Consider the following 26,111-nt stretch of genomic DNA (forward strand, 5'->3'; position numbering starts at 1 on the left):
AAAGCCATATCATAGAGAAAAACAATTTGCTGAAGTTATCTTTTTTTAATGATTTTATCTTTTTTTTTTTTTTTGCGGTACGTGGGCCTCTCACTGTTGTGGCCTCTCCCTTTGCGGAGCACAGGCTCCGGACACGCAGGCTCTGCGGCCATGGCTCACGGGCCCAGCCGTTCTCCGCGGCATATGGGATCCTCCCAGACCGGGGCACGAACCCGCGTCCCCTGCATCGGCAGGCAGACTCTCAACCACTGCGCCACCAGGGAAGCCCATGATTTTATCATTTTTTTTTAACTATCTCTCAAGAATGTAGGGAATTTTGTATGGAACACAACAATTTTAACACCTTTCATCGATTTCTGTGTTGTTCTGCATTTGGCTGCATAAGTGAATTTAGAAAAATTTTCCCTTTTTTAAAAATTTAGTTCCCTGTTGTTGTAGCTGAAAGCTACTGGGCAAGAGAAGGCACAGTTGAGCAGCATAAAATGTATTTGTATCCACAGTACGAATATATATCTTCCTCCCTCTTCAAATACATTTTATTCCAAAGACTCATACACACAACAAGTAACAGGGTTTGGGTAGCAAGAGATGTGTCAACACATTTATCTTAATTTATTTGATCCCTGTGTTTGGAAAACAAGAGTCTGGATAGCAAAGGTGCAGAGAGCAAGGGATACCCACACATCGCTAGATGAGGTTTCTCTTGCCCACGTATTCTTATTCACGAATGGATTTCACACCTTTGTCTTTTGGTGACTTGACCTTGAGCCGACCATGTGCCCTTCATCAGTCACTTCTCCGAGCCTAATTTCTGGCCAGGACAAGGAGATACCGTACTCCACTGCCCCAGAGCCCCAGGGAACCCCCAGGGAAGTTGTGGAACTCCAGAAAGATGCTCAGTGGATGCTCTTGGGCTCTCACTACAACTTTGTCAAAATCTGCATCGATTTCAGCAAGTCCTTGTTCGGGTCTGTTTCCCCATCAGTGAAATGTGGGGCTGAGCCAGATTAGGGGCTCTCCAGCTGGGTGGCTGCGTTTCAGAACCCCCTGCTATGGTCAAATGTTCCTCCCCATCCCCTGTCCAGGCCGCTGGGTAGGCAACAGGATTGGCATTTGAACACATTTTCTGGAAGATTCCTGAGCAGCCAGTCCAGCCCAAACCACTTCCCTGCTTGTGGAAGCTTTCAGGCTTAGTGACCAACTCCAGGGCTGCCCAAAGACCCACACCCAGGTGGCTGGCCCGACTGCCCACGGGCCCCTCACTTCTCCTGCACAGACCCCCCCCCCCCAGGGCAATGGGAAAAGTCATATGACCATGGTGACAGTGTGAGCAATGGAGTTATTTAGCCAGCAGTTCAGCTTCTGTGCTGAGTATTTCACTCAAGTGATCTCACCCAACTCTTACATCAAGCCCTATATGGGGAAGAGCATCTTATTCCCATTTTGACCATGAGGAGGCTGAGCCTCCAAGAGGTTATGACTCTTATAGGCGATACGTGCAGATGCTCCTGACGTCAGCGGGTGGCAATGTTTGTGCTCTTTTCTACTGTAGTTCAGTGACTATTGACCCCCCGAAGATTCACGTCCATTCGGAACCTCAGATTGTGTCCTTGTTTAGAAAGAAGGTCTTTGCAGATGTAATTAATTAAGGATCTCAAGATAAAATCATCCTGGACTCAGGGTGGGCCTTAAATCCAATGACTAGTGGCCTGATAAGAGGAGGAGAGAAGACAGAGAGACACACAGAGGGCGATGTGAAGAAGGAAGCAGAGATTGGAGTGATGTGGCTATAAGCCAAGGAGCACCAAAGAGTGTCAGCGACACCAGAAGTTAAGAGAAAGGCATGGACACGTCCTCCCTCACAGCCTCCAAAGAAAACCAACCCTGCCAACACCTCGATTTCAGACTTCTAGCCTCCAGAAGAGAAGAAATACATATCTGCTGTTTTTAGTCACCAAGTCTGTGGTGATTTGTTAGAGCAGCCCTAGGAAACTAGCCAAGAGGTTGGCAGGAAACTATTTCCTTATCCCCAGAGAGCTGTTGACGTCGGGCCAGTGGGCTTTGGAAATGACAGATTTCCATCATCCAACCATCATCATTCTCATCATCATTAATACCAAACAGATGGCTGGCAAGCTGCTCGCCAAGCTTACAGTGGGCATTCGGCTTATTCAAGAAGACCAAGGGGAACTTTTAAAATTAGCATCATCTCCCTTAAGGGGAGCACCTGTTCAGAGCTAGGTACCACATTCACCCTGATCCACAGAGCATCCTGCCAAGGAAACACTCTCTTCCTGACAGACATACCTGGGCTCCTGGAGCCCGCCTTGTCCACATCACGCGGGCATAGGCGGTGCAGGATTTGAACCCACGTCTACCTGACTCTGGCGTCACCTTTCCTGCCATACTCTCTCCTGTTTTCCCAGACACTTAGCTTTCCTCTTTATCTCTTTCCCACAGCCTAAGGCAGAGTTAATTCGTGAGCTTATCTCCTGCAATGTTAATTTGGAATTATGACAGTGCTCTGTACGACTCTCTGCCAAGCCCTTCCTGGAAAGGATCGTTCCTCGGAAGCAATCCCAAGCAAACGCTGTTCTGAGAGTGAATTTGAGCCCTCTGAGGTTTCAGGGCAGAAGCCTGGATTTGCAACCAAAGTGTGGAAAGTTTTGAAAACTGTGGTTCTGCAGCCCTGGAGGCAGTGACACCCGCCAGGCTTCTAGGCTTCCCTGTGGTTCCCCCAGCAGCCATCTTCCTCCTGCCTGGGATGGAGCAATCCTGGGACCGGGCAGGGGAACCCGTCACTTAGTTGTTCCTTGCAGCTGCTAAGATGGTGAGAGCATGATTCTCTGTCCGGGTTATTAGTGTCCCATGGCTGCTGTACCAAAGTGCCACAGACTGATGGCTTTAACAACAGAAGGCTAATCTCTCACGGTCTGGAGGCCAGATGTCCAGAACCAAAGTGTCAGGAGAGCTGAGCTCCTCTAGAGGCTCAGGGGAGAATCTGTCCACGCCTCTCTCCTAGCTCCTGGTGGCTGCCAGCATTCCTTGACTTGTAGCTACATCACTCCAATCTCTGCCCCATCTTCATGTCGCCTCCTTCTCTGTGGCTGCCCCCAAATCCTTCTACCTTTCTCTGATAAAGGATACGTGTGATTGCATTTAGAACCCACGGTGATAATCCAGGATAAGCGCCTCATCTCAAGACCCTTAACTTAATCATCCTTTTTGCCGGATAAAGTAGCATTCACACACTCCGGGGGTTAGGAGATGGGGTATGTACATGGAGGGCCTCTCCCCACTCCTCGGTTCACTGCTCTGCAGCAGCGCCCCCCTCCCACCGCCACGCAGCTCCATCCTCCTTCTCTCCCGTCTCACCCATTTCTAACCTCACAGTGGGTGAAAGGGCTCAACAGCTGCGAACCAACGCTTGTTGGCCTTCCTCGCGCAGGCAGTGACCTGGCAGCTGCCTATGGAATTTCCACCTCTGTTGTGTCTTGGTTCTGAGTCCAAATGAAGCTTCTGTGTTAACCTCCTGTTACCCACGTAACGTTAATGTTAAGTAGACACAATGTGGTTACAAGGCAAGGAGCGGTCACCTCCGTTAAAGAGGGTCAGGGAGGCATAAAAAGGAACACATGCAGTGTCTGGATCTTGAGGAGTGAATAGGAAGTAGATCTTGGGGGCAAGGTGGGGTGGGGCAGGGGCTGTGTCAGTGTCCTGTGGCTGCCGTTACCAACCACCACTAACCTGGTGGCTTAGAATAACATACATTTATTCTCCATGGTTCTGGGGTCCAGAAGTCTGAAGCCACTTTCACTGGGACAGAGTCAAGGTATCTGCTGGGCTGGTTCCTTCTACCCTGGGGGCATATGTTTTCTGGTCTTTTCCCACTTAGAGGCCGCCCACGTGCCTTGGCTTGTGGCCCCTTCCTCAATCTTCAAAGCCAACAGGGTAGCACCTTCTCTCCTCTCTGAACTCTCTGAACTCCTGCCTCTCTTTTATAAGGACCCTGCGATTCCATTGGGCCCATCTGGATTGGGTAGGTTAATCCAGAATAATCTCCCCATCTCAAGATCCTAACTTAATCACACCTGCAACATCTCTTCTGTCCTATAGGTAACATTCACAGGTTCTGGGGATTAGGAAGTAGACATCTTTGTGAGGGCAGGGGGTGCTGATTAGGGACATTCCAGGTAGTAATAGCATTTCCTAAGACTAAAATGCATAAGAAAGTGGGATATATTTGGAAAATGGCAAGTAATCCAGGTGGCTGGTGGCATCATGGGGGAGCAGTGAGTATTGGCAGAGGGGCTAAGAGGTAGGCAGGCCCAGATCAGACTCTGCCTTGTATACTCCACTTCTGTAATGAGTGTATTCGTTTGCTTGGGCCGCCATAACAAAGTCCTACAAACCAGGCAGCTTCAACAACAGAAATGTGTTGTCTCACAATTCTAGAAGTAGGAAGTCCAAGATCAAGGTGTCAACAGAGTTGGTTTCTTCTGCGGCCTCTCTCATTGGCTTGTGGATGGCCCTCTTCTCACTGTGACCTCACGTGGCCTTCCTTCTGTGTGTGTCTGTGCCTTAATCTCTTCTTATAAGATTGAGTTAGGACTCACCCACATGACCTCATTTAATCTTAAAGGCCCCATTTCCAAATGCAGTCACATTCTGAGGTATTGGAGGTTAGGACTTCAATACATGAATTTTGGAGGGGACACAATTCAGCCCATGACAGTAATTTAAAATGAAGGTCCTAGAACAAGAAACATCCATGGTTCAGGTACTAATTCTTCCTCTTACTAATGGTGTGACTTGGGGTAAGTTGCTTAACCTCTCTGGGCCTCATCTGAAAACTAGAGATAACAATAGTATCCACCTCACTGGGCTGCTGTAAGGATTAAATCCATCCATTTATTCAGCAGATAATTACTGATGGCAGCCATGTTCCAGGTGCTTCTGTAGGTGCTGGGGATACAATAATGAAGAGACAAAACCCCTGTCACCATGGAATGTTTATTATAGTGAGACGTTGTATGTTGTATTGGGAAACAATATAAAACAACGTGAAAATTCACTTATAAAGTATATTGGACTGGAATAAGCGCTGTGGAGAAAATTCGAGCAGGAGAGGTGGCCAGGAAACATCTATGGGAAGGTATTGAAACTTGATACAGTGTTGTCAGGGAAGGCCCTGGTGGCAAGGGGATAGCGGAGCAAAAATGTGAAACCATGAGGGAATGAGACATCCAGAGAGCTGGAGGAAGAGCACACTGAGCAGATGAAAGAGCCAGTGCAAAGGCCCTGGGGTAGGAGTATGTTTGATCTGTTTGAGGAACAGCAAGTAGGCCAATGAGGCCAGGGGAATAAGTGAATGAAGAACGGCAGGAGCTGGGATTGAAGGGTTGAGGATGGAGGGCAAGGAAACAGCAGATCGTGGACAGCTCCATAGGCCATTCTAAGGGTCTCAGGCTTTTTCTTTGGGGGAGATGACAACCCTCTGGGGATTGGGGGTCGAAGAGAAACAGTGTCTGAGCTCCATTTTTAAAGGATCATTTGACTGCTGTGTTAAAACAGCCTGTAGGAGGTCAAGGTAGGAGCTGGGAAACTAGTTGGGAGGTTTTTACAATATGCACACGCTGTGTGGACTCTTTGTCTCTTGGTAAGGAAGCGTTCCAAGCCCAAGGCTCACTCTTGTGCAGCCGAGTGGAGGTTGAAAGGTTCCATGCAAGGGACCACCTTTCCCAATACCATCATCATCACCATGACCATCACCATGACCACCACAACCACCACCACCATCACCACCATCACCATGACTACCACCACCATCAACATCAACATCATCGTCATCCTCACCAATACCATTTACTGAGCACCTATTATAGGCCAGGCACAGTGCTAATGACATTGACCACATTATCTCCTTTAATAAGACACTCAAGAGTTAATTGAGAAAGAGAGAGAGGGCTTCTCCTTCCTTTGCCTCTGCTCACATCAGAAAGCCAGGTGGATGCGGACGGGCGGTGGAAACAGGTCATGAAGGAAACACCACATCCACCTTCATTTCCTCGTTCACAGTTTTAATGACCAAACTCTCGTGGGGGTCAAGAGGATTGGCATTAACCTTGTTTTAATTTGGATATTTCCAAGGGAAATACAATTACATGATAGTGATCACTTCTCTGAAGTATCGAAAATAACAGCTAAAATGGAAAGGCAGCCCATCACATTCACACACTGTCCGCTGTTTTTCTGGTAATCTGAGAGAAGGCAAGATTCACACTGATAAAAGTACTTGAAGGATTTCTGTTCATCTCCCCCTATTAGGAGCATTCAGAGGAGATCTTAGGGACCCAAAATTGACTCTTAAGGAGTAAAAGATGATGTTTCCCAAAGAGGCACCCTGATGAGGGGAAGGACCCTGGGCTCTGAGTCCCACCCAGCTTGGCCTGAATCTGCCCATGACCACCAGTGTGGCCTTGGCCTCTTCTTACCCTCTCTTGCATCAGTTTGCCAGCACATAACATGGGTCCTGGGTGTTGTGAGGATTAAAGGCACAGCGAACGTACATGAAGCAATTGTAGATGGGGCCCATGTGCCAGCACACAGAACACACTCGTTGGGTGTGTGCCAGCGCTTGGAGGGCGTTCACCTCGTGCTGGCCACAGCTCCCTTCTCCCAGCACCTGCTTTAGGAGAAGTAACGGTGATCAGATTCTTCATCACTATATTCCTGGATGTGCCGTTTTGCTTGACACCCCGGGGCTCTGCTCCCGGCTTCCTTCCCAAGTTCTCAGGCTGTCAGCGACCGGAGCCAGGAAGCATGAAGGCCACCCCAGCTCCCTCCATGGCTGAGGACAGGGAAGGGACAAAATAGTTCTCTGTTTCTGCTCTCTGTAAATGAGGGCCTCCTCTGTGCCCGGCTGTGCCCCAGATGTTGGGATAAATAAGCATCTGGAACAGCCCCCATGGAGCTTATGCTTCTTAGAGAGGCAATGCATGAAGTGAAGTCAGGTCATCATAAGTCCCATGGGGAGGGGGGAGCAATGTAAGGGAATAAAGGGGGACAGACAGTAAGGGGGTGCAGTTTAACTAAGGTCGTCAGGAAGGGCCTCTCTGAGCAGGTCAGGTATGAACAAAGATCTCCTCAAAGTTGGTCATTGAGCCTGGCAGACACCTTAAGGGAAACTCTCCCAGGCAGAGGCAATAACTGAGGCAAGAGCCTGCCTGGCATGTTCTAGAACAGTGCTGCCCAAAGACATACAATTCAAGCCACCTGTGGAATTTTAGATTTTCCAGTAGCCACGCTGAAAGAGTGAAAAGGAGACAAGTAAAGTTACTCTTATTAATATATCATGTTCGGCTCATATTCAAAGCATTATCATTTCAGCATGTAATCACTATATAAAATGTGTTGATGGGGTATTTTAAATTTCTTCCTTTTCACAGTAAGTCTTTGAAATTGTCAGTGTGCATTTTACACTTACAGCACATCTCAGTTCAGACTGGCTACCTTTCAAGGGCTCCATAACTGCATGGGGCTACCATGTCAGAGAGTGCTGTTCTAGAAAGAGCAGGGAGGCGTGTGTGCCCGGCGTGAACAAACAGGGTAGAGGTGACGAGACATGAAGTCAGGAGTAGGAAGGAGCCTGGCCCACAGCGGGGGTTAGTTTAGCTGTTGGATTCCAAGCGCAGTCAGTGGGGAACTATTGTAGGGTCTGCTCAGAGGGCTGACAATCTGATCTCTACTTCCAGTGCTCACTTTGGCTGCCGTGTGGATAACAGATTGTAGGAGGTGTCCCAGGTATCCTCAGAGAGCCACTCTGAGGTGAGTCTTTCACTGCTGAAAGTAGCAACAGTAGTAGTTGTTGTAGTAACACAGCACCAATAATAATTAAGGTTTTAGAGGCTACCAGCCACTTTCACACATACCACCCTATTGGGTCAATGTCCACATCTTCCAGATAAAAAAACTGGGGCTCAGAGAGGCAGAAACTGGCCCCATATACCACAGTTAGTGTCAGAACAAGGTCTAGGGCTGTTCCCTTGTACCACAATTCCCCCTCACCCCCTCCTGAATCCCTAGCTGGAGGCAGAGGGGTCCCAGGGGAGGCAATGGCCATGCCTCATTTCTCTGCATTGCATCCTTTCATCTGGGAGCCATAAGCTTTGAAATGCTCTGTTTGCTAAGATGGCAAATCATGGGCCCTGGGACCAGATCTCTGCGAACCAGAACTACTGCAGGGACCTTGGGCTGTCTCATCAATCCAGGGGTGGCAGATCTTCAAAAACCATCAAGCATGGAAACAGCTCCTACACAGTCTTCTCTCTTCTGCCCAGAAAAGCGTAGGAAACTCACCCTGGGCACCTGGCACAAAGGGAGAGGCACGGGCTTGAGGTCAGATCACCCCTTCGACTACTGTGACATCCTTGGAAAGTCACTTAGCTTCCCTAAGCTGCAGTTTCCTCATTTGCAAAATAAAACAAGTAACCTTCACCTTGCTCTGCAAGAAGGATAGCTTGGTAATGCGCACAGTGCCAGGCACACAGAAGGTGCTTGGTGAGCTGTAATTTCTTTCCTTGCCTCCCTCCCTTTATGAAGGCAGACTTCAATACATCCTGTGTTCTGGGGGTGATCCTGTGCACTGTACGATGTTGAGCAGGGTCCCTGACCTCTACTTACAACGGCCAGTAGCATCTCTTTTCAGTTGTGATAACCGAAAGTGGCGCAGAAATGTCCCCTGGGCAGAATCGCCCCTGGTTGAGAACCACTGCCATAACTGGGTGTTTTGGAATAAGCGCTGGCTCAAGATTCAGATCCACTTGGTTCCATCTCTTACTTGCTGTGTGATTTGGGGCAAGCCTCTCTCCCTCTCTCTCTCCCTCTCTCTTTCTCTCTCTCAGTCTCAACCTCCCGCTCGCACCCCGCCCTTTCTCTTCCTCATTTACCCACCTCTGATTCTCACCAAAAGCCTATGTGATTATTACCCATTTTACAGATGAAGAAACTGAGGCACAGAGAGAGACAAGGGGCTCACCCGGGGCTACACAGCCAGTAACAGGCAAGCCAGGTTTCAAATCAGGGCAGTTCAGTTTCCTAATCCACACTCTTCACCACACTATGCTCCCTGCCTCTGAAATGCACACGAGACGGTGAGCTAGGAGATTTCAGTGAGGCGTACCACCTACCATGTCTGAACCGGGCCTGGCACATAGTCAATGCTCAATAAACACTAGTTGCCTCCTCATTAAATTGATTTCAATCAAGAAGATCCTTAGGGTCCCACATGCCATGGTTGCATCTCAAAGTGTTTGCACTGAAATAGGAAAAAAGCTTAAAATCTCCTGGCAATTGTTTTCTTATGTTAAGATATTACACCTGGAGGTGTTTGACTCAGTATTAGGGGAAGGAACCCCGAAACAGCAAGGGACGACTCAAATGCTGATGCCTACATACTCAGAAGAGGCAGGAGCAGTGGGTCTTCAAACCATCTCTTGGCTTTAAGCCGAGATCTTTCTAAGGCACCAGTGTCTGCATGAATAGAATATCTTTTAGAGTCTGCACTAGTTTCCTGTTGCTGTTGTAATAAATTATCACAATCTCAGTGAATGAAAACAACACTAGTTTATTATCTTACAAGTCTGAGCCCCAAAGTCTAAAATGAGTCTGCAGAGCACCTTTTCTTCTGGAAGCTCCGGGGGAGAATTTATTTCTTGCCTTTTCCAGCCTCTCAAGGCCGCCTGCATCCCTTTCCTCACGGTCTCTTCCTCCACCTTCAAACCTCTGCTTCTGTCATAACATCTCTTTTTCTGACTTTGACCCTCTTGCCTCCCTCTTTTAAGGACTCTTATTTTAAGGCCATTGAGCCCGCCTTGACCAGGCAAGATAATTTCCCCATCTCAAGATTCTTAATTCCATCTGCAAAGTCCCTTGGCCATTTAAGGTAACATTTTCACAGGTTCTGGGGATTGGGATGTGGACTTCTTTGGGGGGACATCACTCCCCCTATCATAGCATCCTTTATGCTCCAAGTTTGCATGAGGGGAAGAGAAAAACAGGAATATGAAATGGCATTTCCTCATTATGTTTCCCACAGGCAGCTTCATGTAGTCGGAAAACTATGGGCTTCATCCTCTTCCAGACTTGGGCCTTAAGGCTGGGACCCCACTTACCAGCTGTGTGACCTTGGTCAGGTTAGCTCAGCTCTCTGATTTGGTCCTGTCTGTAATATGAGGATATGTATATGCAATATGAGGATAATGCATACACGAAAGCTATGGTCTGACTGTAAAAGAAATCTCTGCCAAGTGCCTAATAAAATTCCAACTCACAGAAAGCCCTCGAGAAATGGGTGCTGTTACAAGGTTTCCTAAGCCACAGGTCAGCTTCCTGTGCTTAAGAAAACTGCCCCTGATGGGTGCCATCTTGTCAGCAGAAGCGACGCTCTGCAATTCTGGAGGCCAAGCTTTGGAGACCTGAGAGTCTTCACTAAATCAAACAAGCCTTCGGGAAGAGAACTGCTTCTGAGAGGACATCAAGCCGCACAGGTCAGGGGGTTATTTTTCGAAGACAGTGGTATCTCTAACGGTAAATCTCACCCGCATGTAGTCCCATTTCTCAGACCCAGTCAGGGGAAGAGCTGATGCATGTCCGTGTACTGCCTCACCCCTGAGGTGTGTCCCTGTGTGCATCCAGCTGCTTTCTTTAAGTAAAATATGGGTGAAAATAGAAAATCAAGCTCCTGAGAATTAGGTCTTGAAAGGGCCCGCAGGGGCTTTCTTTATAAGGAAGGAAACTCATGCATGAGCTTTAGCGTATGGATTTTCTGAAACCTATGTTGGTGGCTTACAGTACATTTTTTGCTCTTTTATCTGTTCTCAGTTATGTTCACAATTAATTCATTCAACAAAATATTTTGAACACATACTATGTGCCAGGTACTGTGTTCCATACTGAGGATACAGAAACAGAGACATTTTCCATCTCTGTGGAGTTCATCATCTAATTAAGATAGACAATCAAATAATTCTAGCCTAAAATAATTATGCATAATTATAAATTATAAAATAATTATAAATTAGGTTGTAAATAAGTATAACCTAAAAAACTGAAAAAATAACCTGGGAAGTGCAAATTCCATGGGCTTGACTGTCAAGTACAATAGGAAGAAGCAGGATGAGTAAGGTTGATAGGAAAGTGCATTTGTTAATTTAAAAGTATTTATCAAGCACTCCTTATATTGACCCAGGACCCAAGACACACCGGTGAATGACATAGGGATGTGGTCCTTACTCTTGGACCTTACGTCTTGGAGAGGAGGGAGGGATGGGGGAGTGTTCAGACCCCAAGCTGCCCCCCCCAACAAATGCATATTTATAGAACCCTGACCAGTAAACTAATGAATACTCTATAATGAGTGACATGAACTAAGAAGGAATAAATAGAGTAAGAGAAGGGCTGCTTTAGTGAAGGCAGACAAGAAGGGCCTCTGTGAACATTGAAGGCAAGACTTGGATGCTAAGAAGGAAGTAGCCCTGTGAGGATCTAGGGAAAGGATGTGCAAAGGTCCTGTGGCAGAAACTTGCTTGAAAGGTTCAGGGAAGGCTAAAGTGTTGTTAGGAAGGGAAAGAGGTGAAGTTAGAGGTGAAATTGGAGGAATAGCAGGGACCAGATGATGGAGCAGCTCATAACTCTTTGGTAAGGAGTTAGGATTTTATTTTAAATGCAGTGGGAAGCTATTGGAAGTTGGAAGCAGAGGAGGAATTTGATCCTGCCTCAAAATGCAAGAGATGTGGCTATATTTCAATCCTTCATTCAGCAAATCGTTATTAATTACCTACTGTGTGTCCGGCTCCACCCTAGGCCCAGGGGATGCAAAGATGAGTAAGACTCACCTAGTAGAGAAACAGGCAGTTTCATTCATTCATTCATTCATTCATTCATCCATTTACCGATGTTTACTGAGCTCTCATACCCTGAGCCTAACACTGTTCTAGAAATTAGGGCAGAGCATGGAGCAAAACAGGCAATATATCTGCCCTCAAGGAGCTGACATTCTGTTGGAGGAGGGTTATGGTAAAAACATAAAAATATAAATAGAAATAAATTAAATTTTTTAAACATAAATATCATATAAAAATATAAGATAGTGATGAGAGGAAGGAGAATGGTGGAAGGGGTGCTATCTGAGATGGGGACGGGGCACAGAAGTCCTCTCTGGGGAGGTGATAACAGAGCAAAGATCTGAGAGACGGGAGGGAGGCCCACCGTACAGGTATCTGGAAACAAGCAGTCCAGGTAGAGGGAACAGCCACTGCACAGGCCCTGTGTGTAATTCCGTGCTCGAGAGGGACGCTCCCAAGGTGCTGATCCAGGTACAGAGATGCACCAGTGAGTGACACAGAGACGTGGTCTTTGAACATGCCAGCCGCAGGGAGGACCTCCCGAGGAAGGAGTAATGCCGAATCTGGGGCCTGAGAGGTGATCAAGACTCAGATCTGGGCTCCATCGAACAGCTGGACTCTTTCTTTCACAAGGAGTGAGCTCCCCATCACTTAAGGTATACAAGGAACTGGGTTGATGGGACTCCATAGAAAGGAGCTGGAGTCTGACCTGGAGTCCAGCCCCGGCTGAGAAGGGCACTGATTCATCCACTGTCCCCACCTTCCCCCAACACCCCCTCCCCTACCCCGTCTAGGCCAGGCCTGTCCCTTCATCCCTCTTGGGTCCATGGGGGCGACAGGTGGTGGCCCCCAGTGTGCAGGGGGCTATGGGCACACAGAGGAAGGTGCCAGCGGTGAATTTTAAAAGGTGAGAAAGAGTTTTCAGGCAGACAGGTGGGAAAAGGAAGGGGAGGGGATCCCCACAGGGAACCACCAGATGCAGGCCAGGTTCGGTCGGGCACTGCAGGTTGTCCTCCTTGGCTGCTGTCTTACTGGCTTTGCCCCCCTTTCCAACAAGTCAGCAGCTTCACTGGCAGGAGAACCCAGGCTGTGGATTCGGGCCAACTGATCAGCTGTGGTCCTGGCCCAGCAGGAAGGTTTCTGCTCCCCCAGGAGCCAGGGCTGAGCAGACCCGCACTGGGTTTAGGCTTTTGATCTGGAAATGGTTCAGCTGTGCTGAGGCTGGCATGTCACAGCCAACCCGGGTTGAAAACACAGCTGGGGCGGCTACCTGCAAAGGCAGCGCTCCCTGACTTCCAGGGGTAGCTTTTTTCTCAGCCTTAACATCTGCTGCAGCCGTAGCAGCTGTGGGCTGCAAGGATTTGAGGAAGACACCTAGAAAAAAAGAATAAGCTCACCTCTCCACTGAGGGAAACTCCCAAGGAAAATCAGGAAAAACCCCAAGGCCTTCCTAGGTCACACACACACAGAGCACTTCAACTTGGCCTCACGGGATCTATCGCAGCATCCCCGGGTCTCCTGTTTTAATCATCTGAACATGGGCTCCCTTCTCTGTGCTCCCCGACTCAGCCTGATAGCTGGTGTGTCAGGAAGACCGCGTGTCAAATCCTACCTCTGCCACGTATTAGGTAAATGACCTTGGCAAGTCACCTCCCCTTTTCGTGCCTCAGTTTCCTCATCTGTAAGTTGAGGATGATACTGCTGACCTAGTAAGAGTCTTAGGCAATTAGAATTAATTACTATGACTCTGCACAGGCAGCCACACCGTGGGTGGACAACACAGGGTAGGTATTATTATTTAAGCTGTTCACCTTGACTGAGAGGATTCCATGGAAGGTCCAGTAGACCTGGGTTAGAATCTCACTTCTGCCACTGCCTTACCAACTGTGGGACCTCAGCTGAGAGTTTTTACCTTGGGCCCAATTCCCTCATCAGTAGTTTGCCTGGGCCAGTCTCAGCTTGCCCTGGATATCCTGACGTCCTTATCAAGAGCAGCCCCCGAGTCTCTGAAAACACATCATACAGTCTCTTCACCCATCAGTCAGTTGGGCATGACACGGCCACCCTCAAGGACTCCTGGGAGGATGAACAAAGAAGAAGCAAAGGAAAACTCCTGATGAACCCAGAAAGGCCCACCTGCCATATGCTGGACTCAGCAGAGTCACATTTACAGAAACATCAGTCTGAGAGCCAAAAACAAGCAACAATTTAAATTCGACCACAGCCAGGCACTAGGGCACCATTCTCAGCAGGCGGCAGGATTTGTTGAAAACTTCATTCTCCATCTTTCTTGATCTCAGCATCGCTCATGTATTGAGTTGCCACGAAGCCCAGCTCCTGCCCCCTCTAGGCTCACATTTGAAACCCTTTCCATTGGCTCTTCTCCTTCTCAGTCCTTCCTTATGTCGATCCATTCGGCCTGTCCAAAAATATTTACAACTTGAATTTTCTCTTTCCCCTCATCTCATAAACACAATAAACGCTGCCAAGCAATCAGGAAATAGGTTGAGTTACAACTGGGGTGACCAACCACTCCAGGGGTTTCTGAGATACAGGATGTTCTGTTTGTAAAGCTGGGACGAGCTGGTCACCCCAGAGGCCCCAGGAGTCTAGACTATAAATCAACTTTTGTTCAGAAAAGGGCAAATTGAAAAATCAGGATGGCTTTCCCCAGAAAGAGACTAAGACAAGGACTCAAGGAACCCGTTTATTTAGGAGATGATCCCAGGAAACGCCTGGAAATGGGCACCTGAGGTGGGGAAAGGAAGGCAGCAGAAGGGAGGTGCCTTGTGGAGTAAATTATCGCCAGAGCAGTCGCCCTCGCTTGTCTGTTTCGGCAGTCCCTCTAGCGCTCATCCAAATAAGGAAGGATGTTAAATTGTGCCCATGAGAACTGACTCCTGAGACCTCTGACCTCTGGCTTTACTGAAATGTAAACTCCTGATCAAGCTTAGTCACGTCCTCTTAGTGTGCTGAACCTACCAAAGAGAACACATCCTGATAGATTTGAACTGTTTTCCTACCTGCACTCATTAGATTGTGGCAGCTCCTCATTTTTAATTAGAAGTAGCAGAGTCCGTTTGGCCTTATGTGGCCCATTTGCTCCTGAGCTGCTTCAAAAACATCCCCTCCCCCAGAAACCCCAGCACAGAGACCTTCAAACCTAAGAATTTGACTTAAAAGTCCAGATTAAAGAAATTCCACTAGACTAAAGTCTTCATCAAAATGTACTAATTGGGCTTCCCTGGTGGTGCAGTGGTTGAGAGTCCGCCTGCCAATGCAGGGGACACGGGTTCGTGGCCCTGTCCGGGAAGATCCCACATGCCGTGGCGTGGCTGGGCCCGTGAGCCATGGCCGCTGAGCCTGCGCGTCCGGAGCCTGTGCTCCGCAACGGGAGAGGCCACAACAGTGAGAGGCCCGCATACTGCCAAAAAAACAAAAAACAAACAAAAAAATACTAATTGGTGGTCAAGAGGGGACTCACTTTGTTTTTCAGTGGAGTGCAGTTCAGAAAAGAGTCTAAGTCTCATGACGGATCCTATGCAAATTCAGGTTAGAATCACAGAAGATGGTTGTTAATGATACTGAAGGGCACAAAATACTTTTATGCAAACATTTTTCCAATTTTTTTCTCAAGTTCCCAATGATCGTGTCCTAACCAGCATCCCTGTCCACCTCCACACTCTCCCTCCACAGACGCAGGCTCCACTCTGCATCCAAGACTGCTTTCCCATCACAAATCTGATCGTGGCTCTCTCCTGCTAAAGCCTTTCAGCTGGCCACTGCATCTCCCACCTGCAAAGTCCAAACCCCCTGGCATAGCAATCTAGACTCTAGGATCCACCCAGCGGACCCTCCAGACGATGCTTCTGCTGTCCTATCTTCCCCGTCCAAGCTGGGTTCCCACCAAACAGTACCCTCTAGACCCACCCCCGTGCTCTCTGCCCCATGCTGGCCCCTGGGCCCAGCTAACCCTCCACCCACCAGCCACAGAGTGAATTTCCACCTCACACTTAAAAGACTTAACTGTCTGTCATCATTTCCTGTTCATTCATCCATTCCACAAACGTCTATTGAGCGTAAACGTCTATTAAGGAGCACAGTTGCTATGGGGAAGGCAACGGTGAGCAAAAGAAACAAGATACCTGCCCTCAAAGAACACAACCAACAAGCAGAGAATAAAGAAATTAAAAGATAGTGATACCATCCATGGAAGGAATAGGTGGTGGTGATGGCACCTCCTCCTTCTGTCTGACTAAGTTCACGCCAAGTCTCATTTCCCCTCCTGGAGGCACCTCCCTTCCCTTGCCTTAGGAGACATGCTCCATGCGGGTGAGACCACAGGCTGGGGTCAGGACCTCTGCTGCTTAGCTGCTTGAGCAGTGATTAGGCTGGGAGGAAGGGGAGAAAGATGCCATCACTTGTATATTATCACCTACTGGGAGCCAAGCCCATGATAAGTAAATTGCCCACATCCCTTGCGCCCTGAAGTATGTCCAAAGCTGGGGACATTCCCAGCAGTGGGAATAGTCAGCATAGGCAGGAGCTATGAATTCCCAAGGAGGACAGTGACTAGAGCAGACAGGCTAGTTTGGAAATCCTGAGACGTGGAGAATCTCACTTCATCTATCTGGCCTCAGTCTCCCCACCTGGAAGATGGCGGTGGGGCTGGACAGGTGGTGTCTGATTTTGCAGCATCTCTGGATACAAAAGGAGCAAACTGCCTTTGCTCTCTCATTTCAGGCCAAGGACTCCTGATGACTTGTAATTCCTCCTTATCCATGACCGGCAATGTCTGATGCCGTGTCCCTGTGGAGTTTATCACTCCCTTTCTGAAATAATTTAAAACTCCACAAAGGGGAAGCGTTTCCAGAGTCTGACACATAGGAAGTACTCAACGCGTGAACTATTTTTATTGTTAAAATTGCTCTGAAGAGGTGTGGTCCAGGAGAATGTTAATCTTGTGATGGGTTTAGCCTTCTTGACTTAGTGGATCCCCAGATGCTGGAGGCTCCTTGAAAGCGGAAGCTGAGTCTGCTTCTTGCTCACCATGGATGTCCCAGCATCTGGCTCATAGTCGATACACAAAGAACATGTATTACCTGAATGAATGATGAGAAGATTGTAGCAGTTGTTATGATTGAGCCTTTGCTGCATGTTGGACACATTGCTAAGCACTGTCTCATTTAATCCCCAAACCATGCTAAGAGGTAGGAACTGCAGCTCTATCCTCATTTTATAGACGAGAAAATTGAGAGCCATATGACTTGCTGTGGTCACACAGACTATAAGTGGAGAGTTTCTCTGACTCCAAAGCCAGTGCTCTTAGCCACTAGCCTGGGTGCCTCAGCATGGTCATAATTTACATGTGCCGAGTAAACAGGCTTTATTAAGTTTTCAAATAGCGCATCCAGTGCTCAGGTTATAGGTGGGGAAACTGAGGCTTAGAGAAGGACCACAGCCTCCCACATGTGGTCTGTGGAGCCAGAGGTGCCCACTGGAGAGTCAGGATGGGACGAACCTCTGGAAGGGCTCCAAGGAGGTGGGCATCTGAGCTCCCCAGAGACAAGAGGACAGCCTTGCCTCTTCTGTTGGGCTGAACAGGCATCCTCCAAGGTAAGGAGCTTCCAGAGCGGGTAGCCCCTTTGGGCACTGCTTACCTTCCTGCATCGGCTGGGTTCTGGTGCCAGCTCCCCCCAAGGCTACAGGCTGTGCTCACTGATTGCTGACATGCTTCCGCCTGCCATCGTAAAACAGGCTTGTTTGGAAATCCTGCCTTTATCCTCTCTCTAATGTCTCCTGGGGAAAGGGCAGGGGAGAGAGTCTTTTCCCCCGACCAGAAGCTCTTGGTTTCGGGACGAGGCCTATCATTTATAGCTTGTTCCACCTTGAGCAAGCCACTCTGTTACTCTGTGCCTTGATTTCCTCACCTGTCCAGTGAGGATTAGAATGTGGACTAGTAGATTCTGAAAATGCTCAGCACAGGACTTGGTACATAAATGTTGGGCGAAAATGGGTGAGTGAAGGGACAAACAAGATTAAATCTAGGGAAAGAAACACAGCAAAGTAACCATAAAGAATCTTCAAACTGATTATATTTGATTTTTAAAAATTTAATAAGCCATTTTTCAAAGCTGGTACTTAAGGGGAAAATGTATTTAAAGGCTTATGTGACTTATGGACACACACTTATGGAGATTTTTAAAGGGATTTCTAGGCATTTTAAAGGGCTTTTGAAATTGATGATAGTGGTTCCATTGAAGAATTTTAATAAATATGAATTATAGAAAAGTTTGGACAGTTGTCCTTTATTTCTTTTATATACAAATTGAGATTTTTCTCAGGTACATGGCAAGAGCTAGAAAACAGCAGAGGAAGAGGAAGGGAGCTAAAGAAAATGTGCAGGGAAGCTTGCCGGGGGCATAAATAACAAGGACTGTGTTTGCTGGAACACGACATACACACATTGCTAAGCAGGCTGCATTTGATCCTCAAAACAATGCTAAGAGATAGGAAGTAGTGTTATCTTCATTTCATAGATGCAAAAACTGAGAGCCATAGATGTCCTTTCCCATGGTTACATAGCCAGTAGGTAGAAATGTGGGAATTTCGATCAGGTTTGTCTCCAGAAGAGAAAGAACGGTTGTGAGAACAGATCTGGTGTCAGATGGCTCCTCGCCGTTGTCCAGTACAGCTTGGTTGTTACAACAGTGAGCCAGAGACAGGAGCTTTGTGCCACACCCTGCTCCATGCTCTAACCATAGTGTTACATCCCACCCCATGCTCTAACCATAGTGTGAAACCCTGCCCCATGCTCTTAACCCTAGTGTTACATCCCACCCATGCTCTTAGTCATGGTGTTCTACTCCCATTCCTGAAGCAAATACTAAGATGTGTAAGATATAAACACTTAACTACTCAGACATACATATTGCAGTGGCCATCATGAAGTCTAACGCCTGGAGAATAGATGTCAGTAGTAAAGATGGTTGGTGTCCCTCCTCAAATCCCCTCTAACCCGAACCCGAACCCTTTCAGGGCACCCCAGTAGGACCTGCAGCTGCCACCACATGCACCTTTACCCTGAGGGCCTACAGACGTCACTTAGCCCAATCTTATGGCTGCCAAAAGCACTGCCCGAAGAGCAGCCCTCTGACAGGTTTGGTGGCTCCATACCCAGATCCCTTGCCTCTCAGATGGGATGGCTCTGAGATGTGTTTTCCACAGTTTCCCAAGGGTCTCCAATTAGAGTAAGCTCTGGTTGCCCACAGTGGTAACTTGTTGATGACATATCTTTTATTCACTTCCTTCAGTTACCCACATTTTACTAGTATTTCCTAGAGTTTGCTTCTGGGGGGATCCAGAATAAGATAGCCAAATAAAATAACAAATAATTGCCAAATAAGATAACAAGACATGTTGAGCAAGAGATGTCATCATTGGGGCTTATTTTAAGTGTTTAAGTTGTATTGTATGATTAGGCAATAGGTATTGAGTGCTGTAATATGTCTTGTTTCCATCCTGTATCCAGGCATATGGGGAAACAACAGTACCAATTCATTGTCATCTTTCTATCCTTTTTAGCTGAAAGTTGCAGTCAAAAGAAAGCAGGGTTTGCAGTCAAAAGATCCAACTCTGACAACTACTAGTGGGACTAGTAACTTAGGTAAGGCCCTTCATCTTCTATAGTCTTAGTTTCCTAATCTGTAATAATAATTCATAACTCATAGTTTGGTCATAAAGAAAGAGTCAATGAGATCAAGCATGTAAAATCTTTTCTCAAATAATAATGTCCACAAAATAAAAGGCCCCAAAACAGATCATTTTAAACAAGGCGTTCCCTTGTCACAATCCTTTACACAGATGTATTGTCTTCAACTGCTCTTTAATTTTGAAGCATATAATTTAAAGATAACCAGCATCTACACACCTACCAAAAGGAACACCATTACCTTGGTTTTAAAAACCTAATCATAAAGAGATTTCAGGTAAATACGGTCATGTATAGCCTGGTTATAGGATCTCCCTCCCCCAAATACCTAACAAAATGAGCAGAAAAAAAATTATTTTTGTAAAAAAACAGTAATAACAACCAAACAAATCTTACACCAAAAAAAAAAAAAAGCTGGCCATTAACAAAACAAAAAAATTATACCATAGACTTTGAAAATTTGCACCAATTACAGATAATTCTAGTGTGGGGCTAGAATTCAGTCTCCACTCCTCAGAAACATCACTAACCAGAGAAGGGGATTCAAAAATGGTTAAGAACTCTCACTAACACCCTAATCTATGAGGGAAATAGAGTAAGGAAGTGAGTCAGCAATCCTGGGGAAAGATAAAAAGATGGCTTCTCCCACAGCAAACCTCAAAGGCCCTGGGGCTTCTCAAATTGCAAGACTTTGTCCTAATTTGAGAAGACCAGTCGAAGCCCACAGAAGTAGAAAATCCCCCTGACCCTGTGGAATGGGTTCTGCAGGTCACTTCACAAAATCTCAGAGGAAAGAAAAAGCAGAGCCCAGACCTCCCAGAAAGGGCTTCCAGCAGCCCTCACCACATTCCCCCTACAACCCCATTCCCACCTTTTATAGAAGTTAGTGGAAGATAGTACTCACACCTCAAACTGTGACTTGAAAGACAAGACAAAAAGAAAAAGTGCCAAAGATGAATTAATTGCCGTATCAGAGCAGATGGAAATCTGGATGGAGCACCTCACTCTACATATAGGAAAGGAGAACAGGAGCACAGGGCAAGCATCAACATGGCACATGGAAGAAGGAAGAAAGGAAAGGAAGGGAGAAGAGAAAGAGGGAAGAGATTGCCCAGGGCGTGAGGAATCTATGCAGAAAACAAGAGAATAAAGTCATGTGAGAGACTATAGGTGCAGAAGAGAGACAAAGATGATCCAACATAAGGATAACAATTGTCTCAGAATAAAGAATCCAACATGTAGAACAGAAGTTTTCAAAAATATAACCTAAGAAATGAATAAAGAGTGAATCTGTAGTCAAAGGGACACACCATGTTCTAAGAAAGATGATTATGGGAAAATCAACACAAGACCCACCATAGTTAAGTTAATAAACTTCAAGGATAAGGAAAGATTTCTTCAGGGCTTCAGGCAGAAAAAGCCAATCACTAAAGCAGAAATATCAGACTCGCTCTAGGCTTTTTTATAGCAACGTTCAATTTGCCAAGTACCAAAGTACAAATGGGGATCAATCCTGGGTGGAAGGTTTACAGATGACTTTTGTTTCCTTTTTATGCCTTTCTATATTGCATGCTTTCCTTAATTGTTTAAAAGGAACAAATATTACTCATGATAATCAGAAAAAAATAATAAAACTATTTTCATCTTGAAAAGCAAAACAAAGATAGAGGACCTGCAAGAAACCTGTTCTGTTTCCATATCAAACCCCATTCCTTCTCATTTTACCTTGGATTCAAAGAAACAGACCATGAGAGACTCAGGAAATCAGGCCACCCATGCCTTTCGGCAAAAGAGAAACAAGTGAATTCCAGGACTTGGGAGAGCATTCAAATAAAACCATGAAGACTGCTAAGTTCCTTTCACATGTTTTAAAGATTGTTAGTGTCTTACACTTGCTTCCTTCACAATGGAGTAATTAAGACTCAGACTTGGAAGTCACCCAGCCTTGAGTTTGAGTCCCACTAGTGATGTGATTTGAGGAAATTACTTAACTTTCTTAGGCCTAGGTTACTTTATATGTTAAATGGGAAAAAAATGATAGCAGTAACTACCACATAGCAGTGACAATTAAATGAACTAATGTATGTCAAATGCTTTTCCTAATGCCTGTCACACAGTTACCACCACCATCACTCAGCAACTGCAGCAGCACCATTATCTCTATTATCATCATTACCACCATCATCTTCATTTCTATCAGCATCATTATCAGTATCACTGTCCTCACTAGCGCCATCATCAAGACCATCACCGTCATCTCCATCATCATCATCACCATCATTATCACTAGCATCATCATTATCATCATCATCATCACCCCATCATCACCATCACCACCATCATCATCATTATCATCATCACTCCTTGTTAGGAGACTTTGGGCTTGTCACTCCCCTTCTCTGAGCTTCAGCTAACTCATAAAAAGGGGGGAAATAATTCAGAGGAGTTTTAAACTCTTATCATAGTAGCTAACAATTATTAAGTAGGTAACACTTATTGAGTACCTCTCACGGGGCAGACTTATACTAAGTACTTGCACACAATTGTTCATTTAGTCCTCACCGATACCCTCAGCAGTCATTCCCTGCTATCATACTTCACATGTGAGAGATCTGAATTCTAGAGGGATCTGGTGGAGCTAGGACTTCCACCTGTTCTTACTGACAACAGAGCCCAAGCTCACTGTGCCTCACCACCTTCTTTGGTTGTGAGGGTCAAAGGAAATAATGGAAATGAAAACCCATCGGCACAGTGAGCTGTGTAGGATCCTCGTGGTTGCTTATATTTGTTCTGTGGGGGTGGCCTGAAGGCCTGATGAAGGAAACAGAGAAGAGACCTGATGTAGATGTCCGGTGAACCCCAGGGTATCTTAATCATTCCTCCACCAATCCTGAAAACCTTTACAGAGCACCTGGTACGTGTGTCCTAGGTGCTGTGCTGGGAGGAGGGCCATAACCAGTAAACACGTCGTGGCCTCAGCGCTGAAGCCACAGAGAGAGTACAGGGAGGCAGGTTCCTGCATGTTCTGCTCCATTGGAAGCTGGTGCACCAATGTTAACGGAGTTATCCACAGATGCTTCCAAAAACACACCTAGGAAAGTCAGGGAAGGTGAAACACCAGCCCTCAACCCTCTTCAGCCTTCAGAATAGCGGTGAACTGCCCTCTGGGATATGCAGCAAGGCTCACACGGCAGTGTTATCTGCAGGACCAGCTGGGTGTGTGACACATAACGCTTTCCAACAACGCAATATCACATGCTCTACAGACCTAAGGTTGGTTTTAGCACATTTCAATGTGCAATCATTATTCTTGCACATTTTGATAGATACCTTTACGATAAAGAGACTCCCCTTTTGTAATAAAGTGCATATCAAAGCTTTTCAAACTTAAATGTTGAGCATTTAATTCAACTAAGTACATATCAATCGCCTGTCTACTCTCTGTCGGGCAAATGGAGATGCTGCCTGCCCTGCAGGCTTCACAGTCTAGTGAGGAGTCGGGGGTGGTCCATTCTGAGTCATTTTTGAGGTGTGGAGTCCAAGGCTTGCCGGCAGCCTGCTGGAGTGGTTGTTGTGAAAACTCTGCAGAGACACAGACTTGAGGTGGTCCTGTCTGTGACCTTGGGTTGCTTGGTTGAACTTGATGATGAGTGTTGTGGCTGTGTGCGGCGCTCTCTCTAAAAGCTTTGCGTCCATGGGATGGAGAATCCCCAGATTCGACCCCTTCCTTCCATCCCCACCGCCACCATCTGAACCCTCTAGACAACCATCACGTCCTCCTGCATAACCCAACAGCCTCCTGCATCCACCCCTGCACCCTCCAGTCCTTTCTCCAAGCAGCAGTGATCTCTACAAAATGCAAACTGATCACATCAACCCCTACTTCAACCCCCTCATTGGTTTCCTTCAATGGCAACCCCTCTCCTTGATATCCAGAGGCTGCTTAATGGGCCCTGATCACCTTTGCCACCTCATTCCATGCCTCTCTACCCTCCCTCAGGTGTCCAGACAGACTGGCCTCTGTTCTGGACCTTGACCCAGTCCTTTTCACCCCTAAGGGTCTCAGCCCTCCCATGCCTCCACCGGCATGATCTTCCCCAAATCTAGCAAGATCTTCCCCAAATCTCCACAAGGTGCATCTCTTCCTTCAAGCCACATCTCCACCATCACCTGCCCAGAGGGCCCTCCCCACAACTGTTAACCTAGATCCCCACCCTCTTCACTGCCCTGAGCATTTCCTCCAGTGCTTACCACGTGCTGCGATTATCTATTGTTCCTTCACTTCCTTTGTAAGAAACGAGTCATCTTGTCTCTCTCACCAGATGAGGGAGCCTCAGGAGGGCAGGGGCATTGCCACTCTCCTCCAAGACTGTGGGACCAGCCCCAGCACAGCCAATAATCACCGAATCTTGATGCAATGAGTGGAATGAGCCTAGTGGTTCCCAAAGTGAGATGGGCAAAGGCCCTCAGGACTTCTTCTTCTACTACCCATCCTGCCTTTTCTGTGGACCTCCGAGGTGTAGGTCTGATTCGAGTGGAGACTCCTGTTGAGGACCGCGGGGAATGGGGGTGTCCTCCGGAACCCCAGGTCCTGCACGTGGTCACAGGGCCCAATCCCGAGTCTCGCTGAACAGGACAGCCGGGAGGGGGAGGGTGCAGACTCAGAGAATCTCAGCCAGGTGTGGTGCCCGGAGGGCACTGGAAAATGTGACCAAGCAGTTTGGGTTGCCATGGTGACGAGGGGCACTCCTGGCTTCTGGAGGCAAGGGGTGAGAAACATTCTGCAATCACACAACACAGTCTCTCAAAATAAAGAACTGTCCCGCCCCACGACAATGATGTTTCTGCTATTGCCACTGCTGGGGCGACTCAGGGACTGGAGCCCACCAGGCAGCCAATCGAGAGGAGGTAAGGAGGACTCCTCTCAAGCAACAATTCGCAGAAAAATCTTGAGATTTGGAGGCCTGAGTCCCAAACCTGAATCTTGGCTCTGCTACTCAGGAGCTGAGTGACCTTGGCTAAGTCAAGTAACCTCTCTGAGCTTCAGTTTTCTCAGCCAGGAAATATGGTAGCCAATACCTACCTGCCTGACTCAGTTGTTCTGAAGATAAATTATAAGCATCCCTAGCACAATATATTCAGTGTCAGTTGCCTGGTACGTCATGTTGATACACATCGTACTCAATTTGTAGAGGGGCACAGCTTGATTCAGAGGGCATTTGGAAAGCCAAGAGGATGAATCGTCTCTCATTTGGGTGGGCCTGGTCAGAGGAATGGTTTAATGTTACCTTTAGCGGTTACAGGCTGTAACTCCAGCACCCACTCCCAAAGGCGTCACTCTCCCAGGTAGAGCCGGCTCTTACCGGGTGGCGGTCCCCTGCCACATAGAGATGGGTGCTGGCGGCCTGAGCTCCCCAGGGAGATTAATCCGCGCCCTGGCTCTGGTTGCAGGCGGCATCCCCTTCATCCTGACCGGCGAGTTCTTCCAGCAGTCGCAGCGGCCAGCTGCCTACACCGTGGCAGGAACCATCAATTGGCTCTCCAACTTTGCCGTCGGGCTCTTGTTCCCGTTCATTCAGGTATGACCAACAAGGGGGCTCTTGCTCATGAGATCCCCTTCGAGTGATGGATGATTCATAAAGCAGATGCTGAGCCTCTCTCAAGTGGAAACTCTATTGGCCCAAGGATGGGAAAAATGTAGTTTGGCCTAAATCCTTAATCCTTTTTCTCCCTCCTGCATGGTCCGGGAGCTGCTCCTAAATGCTAAGGGCCGCCTCCAAAGAAGCGGGCTTCCCATCGCTGCGAGTCTGCAGGGAAGACTCGGTGAGAGTCTCAAACCTGCATTTTTACGGTGCACTCGTCCTGGTGTGAGACAAGGTCCGTGTCATATTTCCAGGGCGCGCTGCCACCGTGCCATGCATGCAGCATCCTCATTGTCGCTAGCGTTACCACAGCTGATGGGGTCACTGTCCCAAGGGTGACCACCCTTGACAGGAGAATGATAACTCAGGAAACAGATACAAGTTCTTTTTGCGTAAAGGATCTATTCATTCACTCACTCATCCATTCCACAAATATTTACTGAGTCCCTACCTTGTGGCCGGCACTGTTCAGGCAATGAGGATAGAGGGGAACTAAAGCCTGTGTTCCATGGTCTTGGAGCTGAAATGGGAGGCAACGACAGAGGTGGACATGCTATTTTAGGTGGGGCAATCAGGGAAGGCCTCTCAAAGGAGGTGACATCAGAGCAAGAGACCTGAGTCAAGTGAGAGAGCAGCCTGGGCATGGAGATGTCCAAGTGGAGAAACAGCAAGTACAAAGGCCCTGAAGCAGGGCCATGCTTGGACTGTGTAAGGAACAGCAAAGGGGCCAGTGTGGCTGGAACAGAAGGAACAAAAAAGACAGGAGAGGCAAGAAATAATATCTGAGAGTTCTCCAGGGCCAGGAACACAAAGACAAGGACTTTACAAGTGTTCCGCACAGAGCAAGGGGCCCAG

The 26,111-nt window shown here is 47.4% G+C and overlaps 1 protein-coding gene across 4 annotated transcripts in view; it reads left to right on the top strand.

Annotated features, from left to right (window-relative positions):
• The window catches only part of SLC2A9 (solute carrier family 2 member 9), a 213,318-nt gene that overhangs the window by 143,718 nt on the left and 43,489 nt on the right, over positions 1–26,111 (top strand). For all 4 annotated transcript variants that reach the window (XM_067036383.1, XM_067036384.1, XM_067036386.1 and 1 more), the window contains one exon: positions 25,066–25,193. In XM_067036383.1, coding sequence (XP_066892484.1) covers positions 25,066–25,193 — 128 coding nt within the window. The remainder of the gene's footprint in view (positions 1–25,065; positions 25,194–26,111) is intronic.

This window comes from Kogia breviceps, chromosome 6, assembly GCF_026419965.1.
Source record: "Kogia breviceps isolate mKogBre1 chromosome 6, mKogBre1 haplotype 1, whole genome shotgun sequence".
Classification (NCBI taxonomy): Eukaryota; Metazoa; Chordata; class Mammalia; order Artiodactyla; family Physeteridae; genus Kogia; species Kogia breviceps.